This window comes from Bicyclus anynana, chromosome 23 (genome assembly GCF_947172395.1).
Source record: "Bicyclus anynana chromosome 23, ilBicAnyn1.1, whole genome shotgun sequence".
Classification (NCBI taxonomy): Eukaryota; Metazoa; Arthropoda; class Insecta; order Lepidoptera; family Nymphalidae; genus Bicyclus; species Bicyclus anynana.
In genome coordinates, this window is record NC_069105.1 from 5,596,886 (window position 1) to 5,618,263 (window position 21,378).

A 21,378-nucleotide genomic window follows, 5' to 3' on the forward strand; every position below is an offset into this window, starting at 1 on the left:
GGGTTGACCAACCCTGCATTTTTCAGTGCGTGGTCGCCATTCCACCTTCCTTACCGTGCGATACCTTGGGACCATTGGCCCTCGAAAATGTATTACTTATTTATTAACATTTTGTCCTCCAGATGTTCCTAAACTTTACGGAGAGGACCAGCATCCTGGATCCCGTAGACGACCTTCAAGTGACCCCCCGCCTCACGAGAAGATGCAGCAATGAGCTGGACAGCATCACGTCATTGTGACCTCAGCGCTGTTAGCTTAGACTGTACCAGCAAATATAGCCAAAGGAATTCGAAACAAAATGAAATATGATTATGGTACTACCCGTGCGGATTAAGAATGGAAATGGCGTCTCATAAATAGATTTATCATTGACAGTTGGTACCGATGAGTGAATATAGATGCAAATAAGCGAGAAGTGTAATAAAAGAGAAGTGAATAATTCTAATGCCATTATTAGTCTTCAAAATTTCAATCGATTTTTAAGCAGACAACTTGATACTACTTGCTATTGCTACTTATCTACACAAAATTTATACAGTAACGTAAGAAGATACACTTGCAAGACATATTTTGGAGGATTTTTTGTTTAATAAAAAATAGGCTTGTGCTAGACTAAAATCGTGACTGAAGGAGTTATGCTTTCCAGCACGCATATTGTTGAAATTAGACAAGTAATCCTCTGAGCTTCCTAAACTGCCTAATCATTCTTGCCTATATGATGTTTAATTTAAAGAAACAGTCCCAAAAAGTAATTACTTTATAACTTTAGTTACCAAGATTTAGATTTTACCCAATGACAACGCAACGTTTATGCTTGAATTATCTTCATTTGTTTGTGGTTTTTGCGTTTATGTCAACCAAAGTCCCAATCCATCGAACTTAATTTGTCCAATCTTTAATTGCATCAAATTAATTTTAATTTATCAAATCTTGATGAGATCGATATTTTTTTGAACCAAGTCTAAGTCGGAGACATATATGACAAATACTATAGTTTTGTACTTAATATTAAGCTCAAATTGTTATATTTCTTATACCTTTGTATTTTTATAATTTATACAAATATATACATACAAACTCTGTGATATAAATGTATTTAATGTGTGTTTTATTAAATAAATATATTATGTTAGTGATAAATTAAACGACAAAATAATGGTTTATGGTAAAACTTGTCTTTTATTTACTTCTCTTATCCTAGAGATTACAATATTACTTATACTTACACAGAAAAAAAACGAGAATTAAAGCTATTTGAGATCAAAAAGTTATACAGAGAGCTTAATACCAAGAAATAAGTATTTTATTCTATTTACACTTTATTTGCACAACACGATAACAAAGAACCAGAAAAATAGCAAAAGTAAAGAGTTAGTTTCTCAAACTTCAAAAAGGAGGTTAAAAGTTTTACATTAAGAACAAGACATTAAAATCGGTTTCAGTTGTCTTGAGATATAGAGTATTTTTTTTCTTTATATACAGAGAATTTCAATACTGTACATGGCACCTTATAGGAGCCACATTATACATTAGATAACATTATTTACCTACGACTAACCGCTAACTTACTTGAATTAAACAACTTTATAGCCTCTTTAGACAAGGGTTGGGCTAGGACCCTATTACATTTTTAAGATGCGGTGGGTTGCGCTGGGTTTTATTTGGTATTCTGCGTAGAAGCATTTATTATATTGCCCAGAGAGCAAAAAAGGACCCTGTTACATTCACCCAGTTCTAGCAAATTAATATTTGTTTCAATTATTCTTGTTAGTTGTTATCAAAAGAAGGGTTCCGCAGAGCTGCAGACTTTTTGAAGTGCACGACGAGTATGTCGAGCGTACGGAACACTACGTCCTTGTTGATGTCGGCGTGGCTGAAGCTCGACACGACCAGCTCGACGGCTTCCAAAAGTGTCTGCTCACTGAACAGATACGTTTCTGAAAATAAACGTAACAATCAAGTCAAGTGAGTGATGACAAAGAATTAAACAAAACCTTTAACAACCACATTCAGGTATGTTGAGACAAATTAGATTAACTAGAACAAAGCTTATTAGAATCACGCTGAAACACACATACACACACACACACACACACACACAAACATGCACAGCAAACAGAAACACAGATACGCACACAGACACAATTATATCTGCATGTTACTTTTCATTTCCATCCAGATCCTATAAGATCGTTAAAATTATTTTTATCCTAAGCAGGAAGAGCGAGGATTCTGAGATACAGGTTTATCAAACTTAAATCAGGGTCCTCAGCACCATTGTAAAATAACTCATTTTAACAGTTAGAGAATTATTACATTAGATAAATATTTTTTTTTGTTTCGCTCCCTTGTCTACAAATTAAACATAGACAATACAGTAAAAATGTTCAAAACTGCCAATAAAAACACCAAGAATTGAATTCGTATCCAGTGTAAGCTGTCAATGTCATGTAATATTGTCAAATGTCAATAAGACTAGTTAAAAATAAACATTAAATCGTAGACAGAGAAGCAATAAACAAAAAAAATCCTTAAATTGCTTTAAAAACACCATAAACGAACGCTACTACGCAAAGATCACTGACAATCTGTCAGGGTGTAAGTTACAAGCATGTTGCTATGATAAAAATTCTTAATTTAATGTAGTCAGCTAATGAAAAAAATACATTTTATTTAATTAATTAAAAAAAATGCGGGTTCCAAAATATTTTTTTTTTATTTTGGGTTTTAATCCTTATATTTTATGTTCTTTTAAGATAAAAATAATTTGTTTTGCTTAGTTGACACGCTAGAGTTGAATAAAGGCCCAGCCTCCATACAAAATCGGGACAAGTCCTTTCATTTCATTCCCACTGTGAATGTTACTAATAAACTCAAGTGGCAGAGAATGACTTTGAGTGAAGACCCGGACTTGTGACCGAAGGATGTAGGGTTAAAGACGTCTTTTAACACTAGTTAGCACTCTCCTTCTCCACTCAAGTAAATTTCTCCGCCTATCCTAAAATAATCCATGAAGGATTATTATCAAACAAACGACGTGGACGGATTGAACGTCACGATACTCCCCACATAACTCACGGATCATTTCGTACTATTTCGGCTCGTGACGACACGAGTCGATCGATCTAAAGACCTCGCGTAGACAATCTACGCAGCTCACCTGGCATGTTCTCCACCACGAGTCGGCTCGTGTGGTGCACGTCGAAGCGGCGCAGAGTCCTCTCCGCGTGCGGCAGCGGCTGAGCCAGCTGCTGGAAGTGCGCAAACACCTGCTCCTTGTGTGCAGCTCACCTGGCATGTTCTCCACCACGAGTCGGCTCGTGTGGTGCACGTCGAAGCGGCGCAGAGTCCTCTCCGCGTGCGGCAGCGGCTGAGCCAGCTGCTGGAAGTGCGCGAACACCTGCTCCTTGAGCCACGCCGTGAGCTCCTCCAGCCACGCGCAGATCAGAGACTCCGACACGTCTACGAATTAAAAAAAATTAAATATGTATAAAGGAGAAGTCCGAAATTGGGCCCAGTCTTCAGAATGATACAGATATGATATATGTACTGAAAATCTTATCTCACCAGCGGTAAGGATGGTGGCGAGGCGGAAGGCGAGGTGCGAGGAGGCCAGACCTGCAGCACTCGCCAGCTCGCAGCTGCCACACCAGCGCGCGCCCGCGCCGCTGCACCACTCCTCTGAAATGAAACATGAGCGATAAGCCGATCCCACTTCTGATACTGCACTTCAGAAGTGGGATCAGTGCATTGGGAATAAAAATCGTTATTTTTCAAAATGTTGTTTCTTTGGTCTCAATAAAGACGTTAACTCAATGTCTATGTGGATGGACGGGTGGACATAGACCTCTTAACTTAAGTGGCAAGTTGTAAACATAAGTACTATCTTATTAATTGATTATGAAACACGGCTAAAACTCACGTGATATTAGGTCGGAGTATGCCTAATATCACGTGAGTTTTAGTCGTATTTCATAATCAATTAATATGAATAACACTCACGATAGTTTAAATTCTAAAATAAGTACCATCTACTACATTAAAAATTAAAGTTATTTGTGTATACCTAAGTCGAGGGGTACGAGAGGCGGCGGCGGCGGCGCGGGCAGGTCGCGCAAGGAGTCGAGCGCGGTGTCCACTTGCCACGAAGCGCGTCGCGCGCCCACCAACCGGCCCACAGCCGCGCCCAACTGAACACAATTACAAAGGTTCACCTTCCGAAAGTGTTTACTCATCTCGGTCAATGTAACTCACATAGACTTGAGGTTTATTATGCAAAACTATTTTTCTTGGATAGATGATACTTTAAAACGGTCTTAAATTGTTCATTGTCGTTCTATTAGATCATAAAAAAATATTTTTGAGACTTAAATACTCCAAAAGAAACTTTAAAACATTGATTAAACATCCGCCATAATGGTGTATATCTGTGACATTACGTCAAGCAAGTTTTTGCTTACTAGTTTTCGCCTTTCAGTCTTTTACCATAATTTTTAATATTTACACCGAAAGTATAGTAATTACCATCATTACGTTTGAAGTATTTAACGAGATCCCTAGTTCCAAAAGTGATTACAAAAAATAAGAAAACTAATGTCGAACAAAGGTTATGATTCACAACATTTGTCAGGACAACTTAATTAACAAATCAAACTGTAACCAAAATAAGACCCTAGAATAGCAGAGAATGACTTTGAGTGAAGTCACGCACTTGTGAACGTTGTGTGTAGGGTGAAAGGCGCCTTTGACTGTTAACAAAATCTATCCTTTTCCACTCAAATCACTCTCCCCGCCTATCTCAAGTATACCCATACCCATACAGAATTACACAACAAGACATGTGGACGGCTCGAACGCCACGAGCACACTGAAGCCGTCCGTACCGCAAATCGTTGCAACGTGGCGATAATACGAGAAAACTGCATTAAAGCATTGCACACATACACAGAGTCTTCGTCCGCGAGTCCTAGTCACCCTGGTACCAGAGTGCGGGTCCAAACGGAAGTGCTAATTGCAGCGGGCGGCAAGATACGGCACGCCAGCAAATGAACGTGAATGTACTGCGCTGCTGTGCACTTTTAGGCTCGTTGGCACTAATTTATTATGGCAGCGATGAAGATATAATTAAGCACAGTGAAGGTATCAAAAGGTCTTTAATTACTAGGCAGTTACAATGATTACAACAATAATATCACAAAGGTTACGCGCGAGTCGAACGTAATAATCGAACGCACCGAGAACGAAAAGTGGGTAGGTTTCGACTGTCGGCACCGAGCGCGGGCGCGTGACGTAGGTCGGCCGCCGCGCCACATACAACGGGTTTCACTCGAGTATGCGCACGAATTAAATTTAATATGTAAAATGTGTTTATAATAATTTGTGAGTGTGGAATTATGATTGTATGTAATGTAAGTGTGTATGTAAGTGTGAATGAATGTATTAAATAAATTAAAATAATTATATATATTGAAATAAAAATATATAATATTATATATTACTAGCGGACTCCCGCAACTTCGTCCGCGTGAAACTCGATGTAAACTTTCAAGTACTCCTACCCTACCCCTACCCTACCCCTACCATACACCTACCCTACCCCACTACTACCCTACCCCTACCCCGTTTTCTAATTATTATTAATATGAACTTTATACAATAACAATAAAGCTCAAATTGACTACGTTTTAGTTACAAATCATTTGTATGGGAAAAAGAAAAGGGCTATTTTTATGGGTTTTCCGGCAAATATTCGATTTTCTCGCCGTAAAAACCATCCTAGAACTTCCACGAACATTTTAAAAAAGAAATGGCCAAATTGGTCCAGGCGTTGTTGAGTTTTGCGCTTACCAACGCATTTTTCGATTCACTTTTATATTATAGATAAATAAATTAATTAATTATGTATAAAGTAATAATATTATAAATAAATAATGTAGCCTACACACTCACGCTGAGCTCGGGCGAGGTGCACACGTAGGTCCAGTCGCGCAGCGGGCGCGGCGCAGGATGCTCGTCCTCCGCGCCCTCCGCGCCCACCGCCGTGCGCAGCGAGTTGAACACGCCCGTCACCGTGCGAGTGAACAACCTAAGGTATCCTTCTATGATTATCATCATAATATGCGACAAAATATAAAAAAAATAAAATATGCGTTTAAAATTCGTCTATCGTTACAACATGATGAAAGAATGGTAAGAGTTCCTCGATTACCGGTGATATTAGCATTCATAATTTATGTTATTGTGGAGGGGATGGTATAAATAAGAGGGTATTTGATGACTTGAGCTCAGTTGTTTGTTAGGCAGCGTGAACACCGTCACGCTGCTAGTCGCGTTAGTGATTTTGTGCAATAATGTTTTATGCTGTAATTATTGATCATAAATTGTTTAGTGTAGGCAAGGAGAACATATCGGGCAAGGTAGGTGAGTGTCAATGCATTCTAAAGGGATCCTTTAAACCTACACTCAAGGTCACAAGTCCTGGGACCTGCTCGAGGTGTTTCCTCCACATAATGATGTTGCAATCACTGTCGCTGCTACCCGTCACGTAAGAAGACAGCACAACATTTCATTCTATTTAGTTTACAAGTAAGAAAAGAGAGCAGAAAATTGAGTTTTGTTTCGTCGCCATTTAACAAAAGAGAGAGCACATAGACTTAGAATGGTGTAGAAGAGAAGCAAACTAACTTGTCAAGTCTCTGCATATTATTAGTGGTTTGTCCCGGTGACGCGTTCCTTTCCAAGTTCATGTCATACTCGTCTGCAAAAAAATACAAGCCTTCTTAGAAAAATCCTGTTTTAAATAGGAGTGCAAGGATGATATAGGATGGAGTATAAAAGAGAGAAAATATGCAGAGTTATGGGAAATACTTCCGAGCATCCTGTATAGTAACAAAAAAAATCAAATCTTATCTCAATATAATATTAGTTAAGATTGAGTCTACTCGTACCGGCGAGTGCGGCGGTGTCCACAGGCTTGGAGGAGGGCCTCCTCTGCGCTCGGCCGCGGGTCTCCTCCGCGCCCTCCCACCACACCTCCTCCCTCCCGCTGTGGACAACAATAGCGTGTTGTTGTTGTTGGTGTCATTGTTGTTCTAAAAGCGAGACCAAGAACATGGCGGATATGACTTGATTATTAAATCCCGAGACACTACAATAGACAGAATTGTAGCTCGCAATTTTTTTGTTTTATTAGACAAAATGCATTATATTGTTTTGGGAGATTATTTTAACTGCTTACAATAATATAGTGATGCTAAATTTTAGATTCAGTGCATATAAATTCTAATTGTAGTATGTATAAATTACGTGTCGCAATGTTTGTCCTCGATGGACTCCTAAGCTACCCAATTGATTTTTGAAGCTGAATCAAATTTGTGCGCTGAGTATTTCCGGTTTGATCCAACTTAAAAGAGAGGATAGCTTACAATAGGGGTAGGGCAAGAAAGGGGTAGGGTTAATGTCTCAGACCAATTATCGTAAGGACTAGTATTGCACCCAAATCTACGAACAAAATTGTCTGTCATTTTCTGAGGAAAACGGGCTCAAATTTGGTATATTTCTTATATTAAAGTAGAAGTTCTTGCCGTTTTTTTTTTCACCATTTAACTACGCAAAAAGGTATCTTTACCTAAGATCTTTAACCGACGAACACGATTACAGCAACTATGAAACGTCGATTCTATAGACACAGTATTTATAATCGCATTAGATCGTTGATCATATACTTTGACAGACATGAAACGTCTAGCGAGCCAGCTCCAATACAATAATTAGTGTGAGGGTAAATCAAAATTCAATCAATTTACAAGCACTTTTGACACGTCAGTTGACTATTTGTAAAGATTCTACCACCGGTTCGGAAGGCAGGTTCTGCTGAGAAGATACCGGCAAGAAACTCAAAAGTTGCTCTTTTGAAATGAAAAAGTCATACAGTATTATAATTTATAATTGATAACAATTACAATTTCTTATAGTTTTACTTCCTGTGTGAAGGTGGAAGCTGATCCAATGGCCTCCAAGCACCTTTATCGTTAAGGAACTCATCAATAGTGTAGTAACCTCGACTAAGTAAATGTTTTTTAACACATTGCTTAAAGTTGTGCATTGGCAGGTCCATCACAGTCTTGGGGATTTTGTTATAGAAGAGTACACCCAAACCTACAAAAGATTTTTTAACTCTTTGGAGACGATATGCAGAAATAACTAATTTATGCCCGTGTCTAGTAAGACGTGGGTTTAAATCTCCTTTTCGTTTGTACAAATTAATATTTTGTCTTACATAGACTATACTGCTAAATATATACTGAGAGGCTACTGTTAAAATGCCTATTTCTTTGATGAAGGGACTCGCGTGATTTTAGTTGATATATTGCTCGAGTTGCTCTTTTTTGAAGTATAGAATTGGGTAAGGTAGAAATAGGGTAGGGGTAAGGAAGATAGTATATAAAGCCTCACCTGGGCCTCTCCACGTGCTGCAGCAGGGAGCGAAGCTTGGCGATGCTGGCGGACAGGTCGGCGGCCTCCTCGTACTGCGGCTCGGGGGACTCGGCCAGCGGCTCCGCGGGCGGCGACCACTCCACGCGGGGCTTGCTGTGCTGGAGTACCAATGTATTGTATACTCCCACAACTAAAGTGGTTTTCAGATAGCATGGTCACGGTGACAGTTGCCTTATGACGTTCATAATAGGTACTATTATCGTGAATCGCGGCAATCTTTCAATAGTGAAACGAACGGTGACAGTTGCCTTATGACGTTCATAATACGTACTATTATCGTGAATCGCGGCAATCTTTCAATAGTGAAACGAACTGTCATCACAACATCCTATCTGAAAAACACTATACGTATGTGTTCTCGTGGGATAAACTATAGCCTATCTTACTAACTGATAATATAGCTTATCATTGTTGAATTTTTCAAATTGGTATATGAGTCTAGACTATATGAAATGTTTATCGACAAATTAAAAATTAAGGTAGAAAGCGCTTGTCATTTCATAACTAATGTAATTGAATTGAATTGTATTTTTTTTTTCATAAAATGTTATTAAAAATAGTTCGAAGAGCCGATGGACGTTGGGGCCCCAAGGTGCTGGAATGGCGACCTCGCACCTCTCACACTCGTGAAAGCGCAGTGTTGATCGACCCTCCACTAGGTGGACGGAGGATATTAAGCGGGTTGCAGAGAGCCGCTGGATGCTGGCGGCTCGAGACCGTTGTGCTTGGAGGTCCATGTAAGAGGTCTATATCCAGAAGTGGACGTCTATCGGCTGATAAGGTAAGATATTAAAAAAATGGTAATGTGCACTCACCATACTATCCTGTGACGTCACTCGCTGCTGTTTCACCAAGGGATGAATCGGGATACTGTTGTCGTCTGGAAACCAATACATTGATGCCTGAACTGTTACTAGTTGATCTTTTACTCAAAGCTCTTCTTTAGAAGCAGGTGACGCGAGGTCACAAGTCTCTGCCAAGCACAGTTGACTATATAGTAGTTATGCAGGTTTCCCACGATGTTTTTCCTTCACCGTTTGAGACAAGTGATATTTAATTCACGGCTCGGCTGACCGTGTTAAGAAGCAAAAATGAAAATTCGATGATCTATTATACCTTTTCCATCAAGTACAGCAAAAAACTAGTAGAAAAGATATACAAGGGGCTAAAAAGACCCATTACATACGAGGTATTTTTAGGGCACGAGCCGAAAAGCGAGGGCCGCTAAATAGAAACCGAGTTTATAATGAGTTTAGCCCCGCGTGTTACACTATACTTTTCACTACGATTCAACAGACAAGAACGTCTTGTCTGTGGAATGCGTAAGAAGAACATTTCGTTCCAATTTCAAATGTTTATCATCACAAACAGGGCCTTACATACCATGTAGTCGTACCCACCTATGATGTTTCTATTTACGAATAAAACTATGTATGATAAAACTATTTACGAATTAAACCTTTTTCATTTATATTCTCACAAACAATCATTTAAAAAAAAACAAAATCACTTTAGCCCCTAGAGGCTGAAATGCTTTGTTTATCCCCGCTGTGGAGTGGTAATATGGCAGTGTTTTTGAGCAAGAGTAGTGAAGATGAATTTTAGATGCATACCTTTCATGTTGGTAGAAATGTACGCCTCCTTCGCTTCCATGTCCACTTCCGGTTTGGGTTTGCTTCGGAACAGCTCAGACGGCGATATCTTCTCTCCACCTTTCTCTTTGAAGGCTGCCAACTTAACAATAGAATATAAATCGAGCTCAGCAGTGAGCCGAATATGGGTTGATAATGATGATGATGATGAACTAGCTGATGCTTCGCAGTTTCACCCGCGTAGTTCCAGTTAGAATACTAGGATAAATAAATACCACAAACTTTACCTCTTTATAACATAAGTATAGATAAATTGAATATCCATTCATACTAATATTATAAATGCGTAAGTAAGTCGGTCAATCTGTTACTTTTTCTCGTCTAATCCGCTAAAGCGATTTGGATATAGAATACAGTTAAATTAGATCTTGGAGCAGAGCATTGGCTACAATTTAATCCAGAAAGATCCATTTCTTCAGGTTCTTCCAGACTTTCTAATAAAACAGAATTTTACGCGAACAGAGTTGCTATTCTAGAATAACAGGATTTCATAAAATTATTATCTATCATCGTTTTAATTACAGCCAAATCGATTCAGTAGTTACTGCGTTAATGATTAAGAAACATCCAGACAAACTTTCGCGTTTACAATAATAGTAGGATGATTTTACTTGACATAAAATATTAATTTTTCTTTAACAAATTGTACTCTAAATAAAGCGTTATTGAATTAATTCTTATCTCTCAAGCGATTATACGCCAGAAATTTAATAAATTTTTTGAATTAATATTTACTTACATAAAATAAAATGTCTATAAACGAAAGAGATTTTTACAGTGAATAAATAAAATGGAATTACCTGCGTATCATCCCCTAGTCCTGTGAACCTTAGCCCCTTCTTGAGTCCCGCGATACCCTTGTCCAGCAACCCCTCCATCATACCAGCTGCCTCGTCCTGAACACAATGTACTTGGTAATGTCACACTAATATCTAACTGCCTTGTTGGTTGGTGGGAGGCTTTCGGCCGTGGCTAGTTACCACCCTACCAAAAAAGACGTACCACCGAGCGATTTAGCGTTCCGGTAAGATGTCGTGTAGAAATCGAAAGGGGTATGGATTTTCACCCTCCTAACAAGTTAGCCCGCTTCCATCTTAGATTGCATCATCGCTTACCATCAGGTGAGATTGTAGTCAAGAGCTAACTTGCAAAGAATAAAAAAATGTGGATCACAATGTCCTGGGTGCGAACTTCGATTCCTGGTCTGGGTGGGCCTGGTATTGAGCTTTTCTTTCTTTGAAGTAATTCAGAAGCTTCTATGTAGCCTTTGGCCTACTATGTCTAGTCCGGCCCCCACTAAGATGCCAGTGCAGGTTCTCATGTGCAACACCAGATGCACGGCGTAAGACATGCCCTAATCAATTCCACTTCCTGCGCTTTATTTACATCTCATAGTGGTCGTTAAATAATGATAATTAATTTCATCATTATCAACCCATATTCGGCTCACTGCTGAGCTCGAGTCTCCTCTCAGAATGCGAGGGGTTAGGTCAATAGTCCACCACGCTGGCCCAATGCGAATTGGCAGACTTCACACACGCAGAGAATTATGAAAATTCTCTGGTATGTAGGTTTCCTCACGATGTTTTCCTTCACCGTTTAAGACACGTGATATTTAATTTCTTAAAATGCACACACACACACAACTGAAAAGTTGGAGGCATACCCCAAACCGGTTTCGAACCCACACCCTCCGGAATCGGAGGCAGAGTCATATCCACTGGGCTATCACGGTCATGATTAATTTAGTCATATTTAAATTATATCTTAAGCCCGCCAGCCCGCATTGCAGCAGTGTGATGGGTGTGATTCGTTGCAACGACAAATCTATGGCCGATCATATACATATTTAGTTAAGTTATAATTTTCCTTGTAAACTTTTTAGAATAATAATTTGCCTGCAGCTGCTTGCTGCCTATAGTATAGTATATAAACGCCTGCAGTACATTTGTGTTGTTTCTTAATGTTTATTTATTTGCCAATTTATTTCTAAATATCAAAAATCACATTTCAATTATTAATTATATCTACAACTAGCGGACGCGGAGATTAAGCCGGCCTTGTCGCAATGTCCGTTCTTAGCAGATCTCTACTAAGTATAAACTACCTCCCTGCCAAATTTCATCGTTGTAAGTAAAACGGTTTTCGAGATTACGTAATGAGTGACCTTTCGTTTTTAAAAAAAATTAGATTAAAATATAATTATTCGATTATTATAATAGATCAACCGTATAAATCAACAAACTATACTAGTTCAGTTCCCAACAAAGCGTAACATTTAGTAACATGCAATCTTGCAGTGAAAGTCGCAATACTACATTACTCAACTAATCTAGATCACATTCATACGAGTTACACGAGTAGGTACATATGAGTACTTATACTGTGGACGGATTTAACATTAATATCGTCCTATGTATTCAGTGGTATATTAAAGTAAATACATATATGTAAGGGTATGCATAGTTTAGTGTAGCGCAATTTTAATTAGTAATTTCAGCGAAATCCGTTCAGTAGTTGCGGCAGCTACCTATGAGTACTCATAGTGTGGAAAGATTTAATATTCATCTTAATCATCTTCCAATGTATTAAAGTAAATAGATTATTTTTAAGTAGGGATATGCATGGTTCAGTCTAGCTTAATTTTAACCTTGTTATCAACTAATTTCAGCGAGTTCAGCGCCGTGAAAAAGTAACAAACATAGAGACTTACACACCAATTTATAGTATTATAGAGTCATTACTTTTATTTACTGAATTTTACCTTTTTATTTAAGGTATTGTTAGCTGTTTGTCGTAATACTAGACAAAAAGGCTAAAAGTCATGCAGTTTTTTGTCAGATTATGCCTGATTAGTTTGGAACCCACACAGGTTTCCATGCACGTACAATGTTCATGCTACGCGGCATAAATGTAGTTTAACCCGTGAATGGGTATTTACCCACAGGAAACGAGCTGAGGATTGAAGGCATCATTTAACAGATTTAGGCTATGTTCAGATGGTCAAAAATAATCGCGCGTTTTAATGTTTTGATGACACCGAATGTTGTGATATCCACCAAATACATATAGTGAGATGATCAATTGAGATCAAGCTGATATTTAACAGAACCATCCTTTTGACCTGTTTGGGCTTGAAAATGATAGAGTATGGAATGATTAAACTGTTAACAGTTTAAATTTATTAAGGCCTAGTTTTTAATGTCTAAGAAAAATTTACCTGCGGATATTCGTTACGATACGTAATTCGACGCGGAATAAAATTCTGAGAACGGCGTATTCTTTTTTATTTTCTGCGAGCCAAAATTGCAGTTCTTATAACCTAAAAAGAAAACCCTGAAATGGGGCCTCAGCTTTTTGACTATAGTTCAAAAACTACGCCGTTTTTAGAATTTTCTACTTATTCAACGTCGAATGAGCTATCGTTTGTATTTCTTCATCGATTCTAAAAAATATTCCCATACTATAATACAACTGCAACTTTGGCTTTTAAACGCGTTTTTTATATGTATGGTTATTTGAACGCGCGTTTTTTGCCGTCATCTGTACATAGCCTTACAACAAGCAGACATAAGAAAGTAAATGCAAAGCGGATAGATCGTGCGGCGGACATACACTGGTCGGTGGCACATGTGTCAACACCTGCAGGTCTCCGATCTTGGCCTTGGCCTGGCTCACGGTGCTCTGCAGGTCCTTGAGCAGCTCGCCGGGCTTGGGGCTCAGCTCCTTGGGCTCTCGGTGCTCCTTGCGCGCCTCCCGGGGGACCTCGACGTCCAGCTCGATCGCGTCTTCTTCACCTTTAGAATTAACCCAAATTCAGCTCAATGCTGAGCTCGAGTTTCCTCTCAAAATGGGAGGGGTTAGGCCAATAGTCCACCAGCTGACCCAATGTGGATTGGCAGGACACACGCAGATAATTATATGCAGGTTTCTTCACGATGTTTTTCCTTCGCCGTTTGAGACATGTGATATTTAATTTATAAAATGCACACAACTAAAAAGTTGGAGGTGCATGCCCCAGACCGCATTCGAACCCACGCCCTCAGTAAACGGAGGCAAAGTTCATATCCACTGGGCTATCACGGCTTTCACCTTTTGATACAGCATGCTAAATTAAACCGAATTCATTTCTGGAAATCAGGTTTCTTTTTTTTTACCCACGTCTTTAAACTCACGTCTTACTAGACACGGGCATAAGTTAGTTATTTCTGCATATCGTCTCCAAAGAGTAAAAAAATCTTTTGTAGGTTTGGGTGTACTCTTCTATAATAAGATCCCCAAGACTGTGATGGACCTGCCAATGCATAGCTTTAAGCAATGTGTTAAAAAACATTTACTTAGTCGAGGGTACTAAAACATTGATGAGTTCCTTAATGATAAAGATGCTTGGAGGCCGTTGGATCAGCTTCCACCTTCACACAGAAAGTAAAACTATAAGAAATGTAAACAGTAATTGTTATCAATTGTAAATTATAATACTGTATGACTTTTTCAAAAGAGCAACTGTTGAGTTTCTTGCCGGTATCTTCTCAGCAGAACCTGCCTTTCGAACCGGTGGTAGAATCTTTACAAATAGTCAACTGACGTGTCAAAAAAGCGAGCCTACTTGAAATAAATGATTTTTGATTTGATTTTGGTTTGATTTGATTTTCATTTGATTATATTAGCAAGTGGTACAGCTGTGTATAGTAAGTAAGTGGAATAACACATTTTCAGGTGTTAGCAAATTACTTTAATGTTTCTCTTATGTCACATTTTGGCAATAAATAAATTTTGAGTGTGCAGTTTCAAATGAATTTTATGTTTTAGAGTAGTAAATATTTCCAAGTTTCGGTTGAAACATACATGACAATAAAATAAAACTATTGCATATTGCACACATGTGTGTTTAAAAAAAATCATTGCAAATTAAATGACTAAACAAAATCTTTTTTATATTACACAAGCTTCAATAGCTCAATCATAAAGGGGCAGAAATCATCATGAGTTGGTGATTTGATCCCGGCAGGGCCGGACCGTAAATACGGCGAACGGAGCGGTCGCTCCAGGCGCCAAATCCTAGGGGGCGCCGAAATGGTAAAGACAAGATCGAAATCCTAGGGGGCGCCGAAATGGTAAAGACAAGATCGAAAAGAAATTTATTTATTTTCGATCATCTATATTTAAAGCGAAGAGATAAACGCGACGTGCGCGAATTTACTTCTAATAGAGGCGTCTTTCTTTACCTATGGTGCAGGGAGTGCGTTGATTTTAACCCGGGTATATACAGGTAATAGAGGGCGCTACGGTGATGATTGCACCCGGGCGCTTCGTGAGCTAGAGAGTCTTTACCTATAGTGCATGGGGTGCGTTACACCCGGATGTCGCAATCTCAGGGGCGCCCAAGCGCCACTCGCCGCGCGGGTTCTATTGGTACTAGGGGGCGCTAGGGTGATGATTGCACCCGGGCACTACGTAAGCTAGAGAGTCTTTACCTATAGTGCATGGGGTGCGTTACACCCGGATGTCGCGATCTCAGGGGCGCCCAAGCGCCACTCGCCGCGCGGGTTCTATTGGTACTAGGGGGCGCTAGGGTGATGATTGCACCCGGGCACTACGTGAGCTAGAGAGTCTTTACCTATAGTGCATGGGGTGCGTTACACCCGGATGTCGCGATCTCAGGGGCGCCCAAGCGCCACTCGCCGGCGGGCGGCGGCGGGGCGCTAGGGTGATGATTGCACCCGGGCACTACGTGATCGAGAGACGGTATTGTGCCTGATTTTCAATTGGTCTGAGTATGGTCAAAATCTTCGCGTTTCATAAGTTCGTAGCCTAAGTAAACCAGGAAACTACAAACCTATTTTTAAGTTAAATTTTTTAGTTAATTTATTTTTTAACTTTATTTAGAGCTCAATACACTTATTTTGTTGGCCTGGAAACTGTTCTATACCAGCTATTTTTTTTCTTTAAACTCGTAGAAAATGCATAGACCACTTTCATAAAAATTTTGAACTCGATAAATGCTTTTTCTAGCTTCGGAAATAGATAAAAGTCTGATGGTGACGAGACTAGATCATATGAATATGGTGGTAAGGTAAGAATTCTAAATTATACTGATGAATTTCTGCTATGCTTTTAACAAACGTTTCACACGTTTGTTAAAAGCATAGCAGAAACTCGCAAATTATCCTGATGAAACAAAACTTTTCTTCTCAATGACCATGGCCATTTTTCTTTAATTTGTCCTCTGAAACATCGCAGCAGATTTCACTATTAAGCAGAGTTTATATTTACGCCTTTTTTTAGTAATCCACTGTAATTACATCCCGTGAATCTCAAAAAACTAAGGCCATTACTTTTCCAACACGCTGTCCTTCTGTCTGTATGTTCGCGCTATTCTCTGGTTCTACTGAACGGATTTTGATGCGGTTTTCACCAATAGATTAAGCATATTCCAGGGCAACATACTTTATATTACACCGGCCTTCGGCCAGGGGTTTGTAATAGGGCTTTCGGCTGTAGCTATGGCTGGGCATTTTACCTAAGCGCAAAAAACGCGCGGCCTTTGGCCGCGCACTTTATTCTACACCGAGATTCGGCCGGGGGTTTGTAATAGGGCTTCCGACTGTGACTATGGCTGGGCATTTTACCCAAGCGCAAAAAACGCGAACTTTATTCTCCGCCGGCCAAAGGCCGAATAAAGTTCAAGATATATACGAAGGCCCTAATTCACCTTCAGTTTTTAACATGACTTCATAAATGTTTTTTTTTTTGCTAAACCTTTTTTCTTCAAGTTCTTCATTGCAGTGATTAAGTTTATTATTAAGATTAAGATACTCGATTTTTTTTCATGTTAAAAAATTTGATTTAATGTTTGACGGGATCGCGTGGGGAACGTAACGAATGCAAATGAATGCATAAAATTTTATTCTATTAATATAGCTATACATTGAATAATGTAGCTTTAACATGAGGGTAATTTAAAAAAAAAATAATAAAAAAGAACAACCGACCTTAAAATCATAAAAAAGTTTCCATTAAATTAAAAGCGAAACATAACATCGTATGTGCTACCTTTTGATCCTTTTGAAGGCGGTACCAAGTTAGTGCTGTGTTAATTAAAGCCGTATCTGAATCTGAAAATCCAGTTAAAATCTTTATGATTTAAACGGCTTGAATCGAATCGAAATCGAACGGTCGAATTGAGAAACCTCCTCCTTTTTTTGAAGTTGGTTAAAAATGTATGACATTCCGATATAAATTAGGCTACGAACTTTTCAAACGTCCCTAGTATATAATGTTAGGAGCAAACAGGAAAGGCGCCATAATTGGATCTCGCTCCATTCTAAAATTTACCTCGGTCCGGCGCTGGTCCCGGCCATCATACTATTGTTGTAACCACCCCTACTAGTCTTTCCCGATTAGTTGAAGAAGAATGGAATATTGTTCATATTTAAAAAGACATGACAAATATTCTTTAAAAAAAAGCAAACAAAAATTTCGCATCTTACCAAACCACAAAGGTTGTGGCGACGTGCCCCGCAGACTGGGGCTGTGCTCAGCATCCTCGTGCCCCCACAGCCGGCTCAGCGTCATCTCGTCCAGGCTGGCCAGCAGGTCCTGTCCCACACTGATGCACTGCAGGTCCATGTCCGTCTCCCACGTCTTCACACTGCCTGATGAAGGGTTACCAAGTGTTGCCACTAACTTAATCCATACAGGAAATAAGCAATCAGAAAAAAAGATTATTAGCTTAATTGTTGAATGGTGGCATTGTTTTATTGATAAACACAGATTTGGGATTATACTAATATGTTGAATATGTCAGTCAAGTGGTGCAAAAATCAGAACAGACTACTCAACCAGTTATGCTGCATAATACGAAGATGTGATTCTCGCCTCATTTTGCTGTACTATGCATTCAATTACAATTTGTTCATGTTAAGTTTGCAGACAAACAATAAAGTGTTTTTCAGATAGCATGAGTAGTGATGAGTAGTGATGATGACAGTTGCCTACATGACGGTCATAATACTTACTATTATCATAAATCGCAATTTTCTTTCGCGACTTTCAAGAGTGAAACAAACTGTCACCCGCACCATCCAACATGAAACGAACTTTAATACAATATTTTAACGAGTATTTCTTTTTTCACATTTTAAAAATGTTGAAAAAAGAAATAATTGCATCCAATATAAGATTGTGTTATCTTTAATTTAAATATCCTCTTAATAAGAAATTCTACCTTCAATGATTCTATCATAAATTTTGACTTCATTCCTCCCCTGTCGGCCCCTGTTTTTTCTCAATATCGGTTTAATCTCCACTGGCTCAGTTTCTGATGCAATATCCTCAACATCCTGCTTTTTCACATCTTGCTCTTCAACAATTCTCTGCATATGCACTGGACTCTCTGTAGCTTTAGGCAAACTTGGTGTTTTCATAGTCTTTATTGGTGGTTCAATATTAGTCTCTTTCTTCTCTGCAGTATTTGAAATAACCGTGTCTTTTTCTTGTTGAGTTGAAACTTTACCTGCTATATTTTTTTTATCAATGGACTCCTGTTCTGTTATGCCAGTCTTTTCTTTATTTTTCTTCTCAGCATTCTCTTTTGTTCCTGTTTTTTCTTCTTCATTCCCATCAATATTATTTTCTGGTACATTTAAAATTGTTAACAGTCTATCATTCAGCCATATAGGATTGGATATAGTATTTTCAATGAATATATTGAGTTTTTTTGCAAGGATTCGAACAAGCAATTCAGAATATGGTGTATCCCATAGTTCCCATGGCACCAACTCTTTTAAAACTATGCGTAGTAAGTTAATACAATGATCAGCAGAAATGTTATTTTTAATATTATTCTCTGAGATGGGATGAATCTTTTTGTAAAGGGATTCTAATTTGGCCTCAGGGTTTGTTTCATGTCTCTTTATTGCCTTTTTGTATTCTTTTAGATGGCTCAGTAGTATAGCACAAATGTCAACATACACATCTTTAGTTTCAATTTTGTCACAAATCTGCAAAATAAAATATATTTTATTATTGCAGTTTTTAAATCTGTGTAACTCATGAACGTTATCTACACAGATTTAAAAACCAAACTAATAATCCAGAAATTTTGAAATAAAATTAAAAGTAACTAAAAAATTGTAAAAACAAATATTAAAAATTATAGAAGTGGCCAGTAACAACCTATGTTTTCTAGCAACCACTTAGGTATAGTAACATTAGTCTGAGACAATGCTACAATCTAATTTTCTAATATATATAAAAATCTTCCTACAATTCCCTGATATGACTTGACCGTTTTGATGAGATATTTTTAGTATGATAGATAGGAACATGTTGATAGTATTTTTCACACTCTTGTCCCCACTTCTAATTTTTTAATCACAATTTTAGTATTTCTATATGAAACAAACCAGCATTAGAGCAGAGTGATCTACGCTCCATACCCTCTTTGATACCATATAGGGTGATCTGGCCTTGTTATGGGTTAGGGTTCATTTACACGAGCAGCAACTGCTACCGTCACCAACATTGACAGTCGCAGATGTCTCGGTGGCAGTCAATGGCGTGTGTCGCCGACACGTCGCCGACGGCAGTCGACTGCAGTCGGCGGTAGTTACTGCTCATGTAAATGAACACTTAGGGTACTGGACTAATTATGCCAATACTTACTTGAAATGCCTTAGAAATCATCTGATCTAACATTTGCTTGCACGCAAAGGGAAAGCCGATCTCCTCGGATATGTAGGTCACGTACCACGACGACACCAGCCTTTTTTCCAGCACAGTTGTAATAATACTCAGCTCGTTAGTGTCGTACTCTTTACTTTGGCCTTTTTCAACCTTTTTGGCCACTTGAGGTAGAACTCCGGCCAAGAAAGGATACTTACTCAAAATTCCTTCTACATCATACTTTATGGGCTTGTTTAAATGAAGCAACCATTGCATAAACTTGAAACTACAGATGACTGAACTAATAAACATAAATAATATGTAAGTCAGAAACCATATGCCTGTAATAGGCGAAATGCTGGTCACGCAGTTCAGAAATATGCATAACGCTGTGCCGGTGCACGATGTTATTGTCAATGTTTCAAGTAGATTCCTCCTAAGCAACATTTTTGTTAGTTTATTTATGAAAAGAACGATTTTCAGTTTAAACTTTAAAGCACAATCAACACACACAGACAAAACATAAACAAAGTACAACTCACAGATCACTATAGATATAAACGCAAACGTCACCGTCAGTCGTCAACAAAAAAATCAATAACAAACGATTTTTTTAACAGGCTTTACGCTTTGCGGTTCTGAGTTCTAAAGTTTTTGAGAATATTTCTAATATCTCAGACTAAGAATAAATATTGTCGTATGAATAGATATAGGCGATCAAAGAGTATATAGGCGATAATTGATATTAAGAAATGTGGAATACAAATATCCTAGAATGGTTATCATTCTAGACATAGACTTACGATTCCGTACAAGTCTTTGACACCTATCTATGTTTATGGTACAAGCATAGATTTACGAATCGGTACAAGTACCCAATACAAAAAAAATCTTCTTTGTCAATTTAAACTTCGTTTTTTTAGAATTGCAAAATTTTGTAAACAAATATGGCCGTATTCATCACTGACATTAGTTGTGACGTTATCCTAGGGATGGGCCGTTGATGAACTATATCGAGAATTAACTACTACTAATCGAATTTTATATCAATTGTAAAAAAAACACTTTACTTAAAAACTCACTTCTAAGTTAGCAACACTAATCACACAGTCACAATACGCGCGATATTAACTATCTACCTCTTTCTGTTGCATATTAATTAATACCTATCAAATAACATTTTTTTCACTTGTATCTGTTTGTTATAAATTAAAAGAGTACTAAAAAATTTAGGCAGTACTTGTTAACGCATTATTTTTTTTATAATAAGTACGTAACTAACTAAACAGGGCTATGAAAAAAATACTTTATTCAAATTACTCAATTACGATATCGATACTGAACAAAATACATTCGATATTTACAATCGGTAAATCGTATATTTTTAATCTGTGGTGACAATTTTACTTGGCACAACCTTAGAGAGACGAAACGTCAAATTAACATTTAAATGTAATCTGTGTGCATAATTTCGTGTTTAATTTCGTTTATTTCTAAAAATTTTGATTAAACCCTGTGTAAATTAAAAAAATGTTACGTTTGTATGATTCTCCATAGGTGGATT

General features: G+C 38.2%; 2 protein-coding genes across 4 annotated transcripts in view; one reads left to right on the top strand and one right to left on the bottom strand.

Annotated features, from left to right (window-relative positions):
- The window catches only part of LOC112055070 (uncharacterized), a 76,842-nt gene extending 75,671 nt beyond the window's left edge, over positions 1–1,171 (top strand). For both annotated transcript variants that reach the window (XM_024095059.2, XM_052888591.1), the window contains one exon: positions 123–1,171. In XM_024095059.2, the coding sequence (XP_023950827.2) occupies positions 123–239 (117 nt within the window). In that variant the 3' untranslated portion in view covers positions 240–1,171. The remainder of the gene's footprint in view (positions 1–122) is intronic.
- Positions 1,154–20,347, bottom strand: LOC112055071 (uncharacterized). Of its 2 annotated transcripts, none has more exons than XM_052888593.1 (15): positions 19,815–20,347; positions 18,376–19,150; positions 17,639–17,803; positions 13,791–13,945; positions 10,949–11,044; positions 10,110–10,230; positions 9,312–9,376; positions 8,455–8,594; positions 6,948–7,045; positions 6,685–6,757; positions 5,950–6,085; positions 4,067–4,190; positions 3,568–3,681; positions 3,161–3,462; positions 1,154–1,937 (listed from the first exon to the last, which is right to left on the bottom strand). In XM_052888593.1, exons 1-15 carry the CDS (start codon positions 20,259–20,261, stop codon positions 1,848–1,850), a joined length of 2,901 nt encoding a protein of 966 aa, XP_052744553.1. In that variant the 5' UTR covers positions 20,262–20,347; the 3' UTR covers positions 1,154–1,847. The 2 variants fall into 2 exon arrangements, with proteins under 2 accessions (XP_052744553.1, XP_052744552.1); XM_052888592.1 differs by having other exon boundaries at positions 13,764–13,945; positions 19,815–20,346.
- Between the last annotated feature and the right edge of the window lie 1,031 nt (positions 20,348–21,378).

What these genes read in the sequence shown, in the direction of transcription:
- LOC112055071 (XM_052888592.1), bottom strand. Translation starts at nt 20,261, where the DNA reads ATGTTGCTTAGGAGGAATCTACTTGAAACATTGACAATAACATCGTGC. An exon ending in CAGCACGTGGAGAGGCCCAG is followed by an intron (nt 7,046 to 8,454) that starts GTGAGGCTTTAT and finishes TGTTGTCCACAG; the next exon opens with CGGGAGGGAGGAGGTGTGGT. An exon ending in CGCCACCATCCTTACCGCTG is followed by an intron (nt 3,463 to 3,567) that starts GTGAGATAAGAT and finishes TTTAATTCGTAG; the next exon opens with ACGTGTCGGAGTCTCTGATC.